Source organism: Hippopotamus amphibius, chromosome 3 (assembly GCF_030028045.1).
Source record: "Hippopotamus amphibius kiboko isolate mHipAmp2 chromosome 3, mHipAmp2.hap2, whole genome shotgun sequence".
NCBI classification, from domain to species: Eukaryota; Metazoa; Chordata; class Mammalia; order Artiodactyla; family Hippopotamidae; genus Hippopotamus; species Hippopotamus amphibius.
The window spans coordinates 126,577,603-126,586,541 of record NC_080188.1 but is presented as its reverse complement, the minus strand read 5'-3'; the positions used below and the strand labels follow the sequence as shown (position 1 = coordinate 126,586,541).

The window sequence follows — 8,939 nt, the reverse complement described above, 5'->3', positions numbered from 1 at the left end:
ATAATTCTCTTCCTCTTTAAGGCTGAGTAATTATTCCATTGTTTGTATGTGCCACATTTTTTTATCCAAGAGCAGATGGACTCTTGGATTCCTTCCACCTTTTACTTGTGGTGACTAATGTTCCTGTGAACGTGGGTGTGCAGATACCTCTGAACCCTTGCTTTCAGTTCTTTGGGGTATTTACCCACAAGTGGAATTGTTGGATCTTTTAAAGTTTTAATTTAAAACTTTTAAGTTAGCTTTAATTTTAAAATGTTTTTAAATTAAAAAACATTTCCTGTTTTCCATGATGGCTGCACCAGTTTCCATTGCCCACCATCAATGCACAGGGGATTCAAGTTTCTTCACTTCCTTGCCAACACACTATTTTTTATTTCTTTGTTTGTTAGCAGCCACCCTGATAGGTGTGAAGTATCTAGTATTTTAATTATATTTTAGTTTTGAGTGTTTTTTAATTTCCATCATGATGCCTTTTTTGGTCCATAAATTTTTATATTTAAATATTTCATTGGTTATTTTTAATGACAGCATCTTCAAACTCATCACCACAAAACAAAAGTGAGGACTTGACAGCAACCCAAGCTACCGTATGCCTCCACCCTCCTACCCCTCACCCCTCCCGTTTTCTGTTCTCCCACCCAAGGTAACCATCTTCTCAATGTTTGTTTTTATTTATTTTTTGTTTTTTGGCCATGCCACACAGCATGTGGGATCTTAGTTCCCCAACCAGGGATAGAACCTGTGCCCCCTGCAGTGGAAGCACAGAATCCTAACCACTGAACTGCCAAGGAAGTCCCCATTGTAAAGTTATTTTTAACTTTAAGAAAAGGATAACACACTGAATGTTATATTTTGGGGCTGACTTCCTTCATTTAATATTACATTAGTGTGTTTCTCCTTATTGCTACAGAATGCTGTAGTTCTTGTTTATAATATTTCCTGTGGGACTGTATCAAATTTATCCATTCACTTTTCTGATGGTTTTTGGGTTTTTCCCATATTTCCACTGTTGCAACATTCTTGTGCGTGTGTCTTTGTACACATGGAGGGTTTCTCATGAGACAGTTCCCAAGCATGGAATTTCTGTTTCACAACTTTAAACAATGCTACCAAAGTGGTTACACTGTTTGACATTCACCAACTGTGGAGTCTTAAGGTGGAGTTAATGACCTCATCCTGTAGTTTCTTGATTTTTGCTTGAGCTATTTTGAGTTTAGGTTAAGTGCAACATATTTAAAATTGCTATCTCTTTCTATGAATGGAACCCTTTTTTTTTAATAGAGTGACTCTTTCCATCCCTAGAGATGCCTGTTATCTTAGTTCATTTCATCTCATGTCATTCCAGACTTCCTTTGGTTAGTATTTTCGCCTGATAAATTATCTTCTTTTTTTCCCCAGTTTTATTGAGAAATAATTGACATACATCACTGAGTTTAAGACCTACAGCATGATGGTTTGATTTACATATATTGTGAAATAATTACCACAATAGGTTCAGCTAATATCCATCTTCTTATATAGACACTAAAAAGAAAAAGAAGAAAAGAAAGAGAAATTTTTTTTTTCCTAGTAATGAGAACTCTTAGGACTTACTCCCTCAACACCTTTCCTCTGTATCTCTCCTACAGCAGTTAGCTCTAGTCATCATGTTGTACTTTACTTTTATAACTGGAAGTTTGTTCCTTTTGACCACCTTCCTCCAATTTCCTCTCTTCTCACCGCCTCTTGCATTCTTTTACTTTCAGTCTTTGCATGTCCTCATGTCTTAGATGTCTCTGGCTGTATCTGGATTCCTAAAAATAGAATCGTGATTTTTCTTTTAACTGATGTTTATTAACTTATTTTAATAATTGGTATATTGGGACCTGTCTGTCTAATTTGAATGACAATCTGGATGGATATAAAATTCTAGCTTCTAAATTCTTTTCCTTATATTTAGAAAACACTACTTCATTGTCTTTTTGCAGCCAGTTTTGCTATTGAAAAATCTGATGTCAGTCTAATTCTCCTTCTTTTGTATGTGATACTTTTTCTCTGTATAAGCTTTATCTCTCATATTCTAAAGTTCTGTGTGTTGTGTGTGTGTGTGGCGGGGGGTGGTTGGAGAGAAAGAGAGTTATCCTTTTTTCTCCTTTTGGCACACTGGGCTTTTTTGCTCCAGTGTGCTTCATATTAGTATTTTTCCAGGAAAATTGTGTCCATTATTTCTTCAAACATTTTCTCCCTCCATGTTTATATGTCTCTCTAGAATTCCTATATTATTCAGATGTTAGCACCTTTACTTCTGTCTTCCATATCTCTTAGCTTTTCTTTTACATTTTTTTTGTTTCTTCAGTCCTTCTTTGAAGATTTTCTCAATCTGGCCTTCTAATTGACTGGTTCCTAAACTATATCCCTTCTATTGTGTATCCTGTCTGTTGTGTTCTTTATTTCAGCTCAAGTTGAGTTCTCTAGCAGGTTTAAACTACAGGTGACCATACTGAAATTTTCCTTTATAGAGAACTCTGGGATCCAGTGTCTAATACACTTTAGCAATAGCCCCCTGGGGGGCAATGCAGCGTTTCCCATCAACTCCCGCCATTCTTTGTTGGAGTGCTGTTCCTGGGGGCGTTAGCTTCTGACCTGCCCGTGTAAGTAGACCAGGCTTCATGACCACTGAAATCTGGCCAGCATGCACGAGTCTGTTACACACTGAGGGGCTATGCGTGGGATTCTACACAGTGTACACTGTCCAGCAGCAGGAGGAAGTCCATAAATACAAAAGCCCTGGGGCCCATAAGAGTTGGAGGAATATAATTTCTGAAGCTAAAACAAATCCCACGGGGCCAAGTGCCAGGGCCCCTGCACACTGGTCTCATCTGGTGACCCAGTTCAAAGGCTTGAAATGTGGAATATGCTGCCTTCAATGTACAAAGAAGCCAAAGTGGTGTAGGGCCTCTTTGTAGTTGGAAGAAAAGGACAGCAATTGGTTCTTTTTTTTTTTTTTCCATGTCAACTTACTTCAATTTAATAAATAAATAAATAAATAATAAATAAATAAATAATAAACAAACAAACCACCAACAGCCAGGAATATGCTCTTTGCAGGGCCCTGTGCAGGTCCCAATCCTAGGGCTCATGCAATCAATTTAGTAGATCAGGATCAGCACTGACAAAAAGAATAGAACAGAAAATGTGAGACTATGAAACAAGAAATATGAGTAAGTATATATTATTTAACCAAAATTTTTTTAGGTTTATGTATATGTAACTATTGTGATATAAAAATGTATTTATTACTGTGACTTTTTGTCAAATACTTTTGAAAATCAGGTTTACAGTTACTGAATATTTTAAGGTATTCCAGCTTTTCATTATTACAAACACCAGAGTAACAAGAGTTGACTCAAAATGAATAAAATGAAACAGCAGGGGGGATATCCTCAAAATTCTTTCCATTTTTATGCAGTCCAAAAGATTTATTAATTACTACTTCCACAAAGATGTTGTATAGCACTAAGATGTATCATGCAGCCCCAGCACTCCTGCAGTAGATCAGCCTGCTCTATTGCCTTAAGGACATTTTTCTTGGATGTTTCCTGAACTTCTCCTCCCAAAAGAAACTCATCCAAAATAAAATAAGCCTTCTCAAAATTAAAGATGATATCAAGTTCACACACACTGCCAAAATACTTATCAAGTAATTCCACATAACGATGAATTACTTCCAGGGTAATTAGTTCATTGTCCTGATCCTCAATAGCACAGCAAAAATATAGACTGGCATATCTTTTGTAAACAATCTTCAGGTCTCGCCACTCAAGAAAGCTGCATATTTTAGGTTTCCGTGCTAAAACGGTTTGAACAAGTTCTCTTGTGATCTTTTTCTTCTCTTTGTCTGATAATGGCACATACCATTTCTGCAGTCGAAGCTTTCCCTGACGACTAAAAAGCAACATAAACTGCATTGCGGCCGCGGGCGCGGCGGGGCTCGGCCGGTGGCGGCGGCGGCTGAGGGGAAGCCCCTGTAGCTGAGCGGAGGCAGCAATTGGTTCTTAGTAGTTGCCCAGATGTCCCTTTAGGAAATTCCTTGGGTTGTGGAACCCTGGATTTTGTCTTCATTCAAGGCCCAGCCATCTCTGCTTCCCTGTGTCTGAGGAGCACGTAAAGCAGTGTGGGCAGTTTCCTCAATAGGGGCACTGTCAGAATATCACCAATGTGGGAGAAAGTCGGGATGCCAACAGTGGCTTACGTGCTTGCGTGTGATGCTTTGATGACACTTTCAAGAGGATCCAGAATCCCTATGCAATGTCAAGGCACATGGCATACCTTGCTTGGTGACATGGAGGAATAGAGCATTAGCAATGACCATGGCTGTCTCCCAAGTGGCAGCAATTTCTTCAGTTATTGTTTTTGTTTTTTGTTTTTTTAATTTTTATTTTGTTTGTTTTTGGCTGCATCGGGTCTTAGTTGCAGCAAGTGGGATCTTAGTTGCGGCATGCGGGCTTCTCTCTAGTTGTGGCATGCGGGCTCCAGCATGTGTGAGCTCTGAAGTTGTGGTGCCTGGGCTCTGTAGCTTGCAGCACACGGGGGCTCTAGTTAAGGCACACGGGCTCAGTAGTTGCTGCTTGCAAACTTAGTTGCTCCACGGCATGTGGGATCTTAGTTCCCTGACCAGGAATTGAACCCACATCCCCTGCATTGGAAGGCAGATTTTTAACCACTGGACCACCAGGGAGGTCCCTCTTCAGTTATTATTAGGATAGAATCTGATGATGCTGAAATATCCACTTCATTATGTAACCTTTGCTTGTTCACAGTGAGGTGCCAAGCACCTGAAACCCTTGTTACTTGCCGGTCCAGCTTGTTAAGCATGGAGACAGTGCTGGGTGTCACTCCGTTTTCATTAATTTTTGTTTGAGACGAGTACTCATTTTCTCCTTGGGGTTCAAACTGCATGACCTTGGCCAAAGTGAGAGGTGTAATCAGTTCAGGCCACAGTCATAGAAGCTGCCAGCAGGGGTCACAATAAGCGTGTCCAACCACCAAGTCAGCACTGGCCCTGGGCTGCAGCAGCCCAAACCGTCCACTCTGATGACACAGTCCAATAACACGGTAGCAGTCTCAGTCCAAGCACAGCGTGCAAGGGCCCCAGGAGCCATTGTGACTGGTCGGCCATTGGTACCAAGTTCCACAACCCAAGAGGGGAATTCACTTACCACTTACTTAGTCCCTCAACTCTCCAGCACACAGACTGCAAGTATGTGCTCAAGGGCACTTGGAGAGTAGTGGGGAGCTGCCCTGGTCCTCTTCCAGCTGTAAAGTAGCCAAACTGGGGTGCAGAGGAACTCACACAGCAGTATCTATGTCCTGACCCATCTGTCTTCACCTGTTTACCATCCCTGGCCACACAGAGCTTTGCTCAAGGGGGCCTCTGTGGGGAGGTCCTCCCCTTTTTGGTTTCCCTTTCTGTCCAAGGCTGACATATCAGACACATTTTTGGACCCCTCTTGTCTCCATCCTCCCCCCCCACCTCCTCCTCTGCCACGGGGGAGCATATATTGACAGAGGGCAATTTTGCTTTTCTTAGTGTCCCCAGAGCCAGTGTACAGAGGAGGGAAAGGGCAGGGGTCTGAAGAAGGGCAGGTAACGTGGTGCGTCTACACTGGGCAGGGGCATGTTAAGTCTGGCAGGTACAGGCCTGGAGTGCCAGGCTGGGGGGTTTTGATGAGAGTCGCCTGAGACGGCAGGATATGCTGGATCAGGAGTCAGAGAGGGGGAAAAGGGTGTTGCGGGAAGGGCTGGGACCCACCAGAGTGGAGACACCGAATGAGGCTGACTCCGAATTCCCAGGGTGTTAGGGCCTCAGAGAAATGGCGCTGGGGGAGCGACTTTGACTCTCATCACAGCCCTGTGAGCAAGGACAGCCATCTCCATCCTATACAAGATGAAGACATTCAGACCAGCAGAATATGGGAGATTATCACCCACATGCAGAACTTCTAAAAGATGATTTAAGAAGAAATGAAAATGACTCCAGAGAAGAAATCTGAGAGGCAAGAAGGAAAGAGAAGCAAGTTCATTAACAATGATGGTGTCTGATTTGTGGATAGTTCTTCAAAAGTCAAGATAAGGTCCTGGAGAATACAAATGCCTAAGAATAGAGAGGGAGTGATTATAATTAAAGGGTTCTAAAGGCTTTGTATAGTTTGAAGGGAGATAGATCTATTGACCAAGCTTAGACTTTGTTAATATACACGTCGCAATGTTAAGAGTAATCTCCAAAAGAATACACAAAGCCAGTAAGAAGAAAAGGTACGAAAACCTCAATCACTCAAAAAGAAAGCAGAGAAACAGCAGAAAGCAGGACAAATAGAAACTATCACTCGTATAGAATAGAAACTACTCTGTTTACGCATGAAAGTAATTTTCTAGACCATTTTAGGTGACTCATCGTGATGGTTAATTTTGTGGGTCAACTTAACGGGGCTCAGGGATTCCCAGATAGCTGGTAAGACATTATTTCTGGTGTGTCTGTGAGGGTGTTTCTGGAAATAAGCATTTGGAGCAGTAGACTGAGTAGACATGCCCCCTCAGCATTCCGCCCTGCGAGCCTGAAGAGGACAGAGAGGTGGGGGGAGGGCAGGTCTACTTTGTTTGAGCTGGGACACCTGTCTTCTCACTCAGGCCTTCAGACTGAGTCACCACCGGCTTTCTGGGTCTCTAGCTCACAGACGGCAGCTTTGGGAACTTCTCAGCCTCCATACTCATAGGAACCGATTCCTATAAACTTCCTCAGACCCATGTATATCCTATCAGTTCTGTTCTCCGGAGAACTTTGACTGATAGACTCAAGGAGGTCAGAGAGCAGATCTAGGAGGGTGCCTGGGCTGGCAGGGCCCTGCCTGGGCCTCCAGGATAAGAACTGGGGAGACTTCTTTATCAGGCAGCACTGGGAGGGGTTATGGTGGGGAGAAGACAGGGGACCCTGCGGGGATGGGGAGGGCAGCTTTCCCTTCACATCTGGCAGTGTCTTTGTTCCATGGCAGCTCACCCATCAGACCCTCCTGGGCCCAGGCAGCCTGCTCCTTATCCTCAGGCCCAGCATCCCTGATGCTCAGTGAATATTTGCTGAAGTAATGAAAGGATGAACATTCTCAACTCTGCTTTACACCAGCCCTGGAAGTCTGAGATAAAACATGGACACAGTGGTAATTTGCCCGAAGTCAGACAGCTTGTAAATAGAAAAGCAGTTCCAATGAGCTGGCGCCCCAGACAGCTCGCCCCCAGGCCCTTGGCTAAGACCTCACTGACCCTCACACCAGCCTGTGCGGAGGTATCACTGCCCTCACTTCCCAAGGGGGAAATGTTTCTGGCAGGGCCCCACCTTCTCCACCAGTTCTGCCTGACCTGGGGGCTCAGGCCTCAAAAGATTTGGGGGCCCCCAGCCCGTCCCACCTCCTGGGAGCTGAACTGACGCCCTGCTGCCTCCCAGCCCCCCGCAGGTGAGCAAGCACAGCCTGGGGAAGGGCCAGCCCGGGGCCTGAGGGCCAAATGCTACAGGATGGGAGAGAAAGATGGCCAACCAGAGAGGCTTCCTGGAGGAGGCCCCAAAGAATCCCTGGAAGCCCCTCCTGGTCTCTAGGTCACCATTTACTGTCTCCTCAGTCACAGGGTCGGAGTATTGGGAGGCATCCTGGGCCAAACCTGGTCAGTTTGACCCTGGTCCACCACTGCCTTAGACAAGGCCTTTGTTGTTTCTGGCTCTGATGACGGCCTCCTAATGAGCTGCAGACGATCAGGTGTAAACTTCAACAAGCACCCGGCTAGAGCTGGTGCTACGCCGCCAGGGACACTGGACTGCCCGTCCGCAACACTGGATGTGCCTCAGAGGCTTCTGGGAGAACTGGACTGAGATCCCCTAAATCCTACACATCCCACAGGCATCCTCCCTGAGGGATCTGAGGATGCAGCCCAAGTGAAAATTAAATCAGAATCAGACCTCAAACCCAGGAGACGAGCTCAAGAAGGCATGAGGCGACAGTGCTTGGGGGGTCGGCCACACAAAAACTGTCCTCAAAAGCAATGGGTTAAGGCAACTGTATTTTGTCCTTTGCTTACATTTTTCTCACCCTAAGGTCATTTTAATCCACTCTTATTTTTTTGTTTCATCAAGAAACAGAATCTGTGAACCATTTGGAACACATTCAGGTGCAGGTCGGGGTGGGATGCTGGTTTTGTCCGACTCCCGGGGGAGCCACTTGTCACCTTTCCTTTGGTTCACAGTCTTGCTCGTCCAGAGGTCACGCCGAGGACTCTCACCTTCCCAGCTTCACTGGACAAGGCTCCCAGGAGGCGCTCTGAGGAACTCTCAGCCTCTCACCCTCCATACACACCAGGGTGATACAAGAGCGGCCTGGGGTGGCGCCTCCGCCCTGCACTGCCCCCATGCCCTTGTCCTGCCGATCCTGGCCGCAGAAGGCAGTGACACTGGTAGCTCTGGGGCTGGGAGACCAGGGTGACTGAGCCTCTAAAACACCTTGTACTTCTTACCTGAAAGCCAGCCTTGCAGAGGATAAGGCGCGACCTTCAACAGCCAGCCAGGACCCATGCAACCACGTCAGGGATGTCCAGGGGAGGGGAGGGGTGAGAAAATGAACCAGTTGGCTTCTCTTTAGCTGGCTGGAAAACTGCCTTAGAGGATCCAGGCTAGTTTTCTTCCTGCATCTCTGTTCAGTTATGAGTCACCTATGACCAGGTCTCACCTGGCAGAGGCCAGACTCTAAGTCACCTCTGAGGGGCCTCTGCATTCCAGGTGAATGAATGAATGAGCTCATTTAATCGTCACAGGACATCCTATGCAGCAGAGGTGTTCTGATGGAGCAAGCCGCAGAACCAAAGCCCAGAGAGGTTCAGTGACTTGCCTGAGGTCACACAGGTGATGACAGAGCCTGCCTGAG

General features: G+C 45.3%; 1 protein-coding gene across 1 annotated transcript; it reads right to left on the bottom strand.

Annotated features, from left to right (window-relative positions):
• Positions 1-3,105: 3,105 nt before the first annotated feature.
• On the bottom strand, positions 3,106-8,885 carry LOC130847901 (AP-1 complex subunit sigma-2-like). Its single transcript, XM_057725609.1, has one exon. It carries the CDS (start codon positions 3,945-3,947, stop codon positions 3,462-3,464), a length of 486 nt encoding a protein of 161 aa, XP_057581592.1. The 5' UTR covers positions 3,948-8,885; the 3' UTR covers positions 3,106-3,461.
• Between the last annotated feature and the right edge of the window lie 54 nt (positions 8,886-8,939).

What these genes read in the sequence shown, in the direction of transcription:
- LOC130847901 (XM_057725609.1), bottom strand. Translation starts at nt 3,947, where the DNA reads ATGCAGTTTATGTTGCTTTTTAGTCGTCAGGGAAAGCTTCGACTGCAG.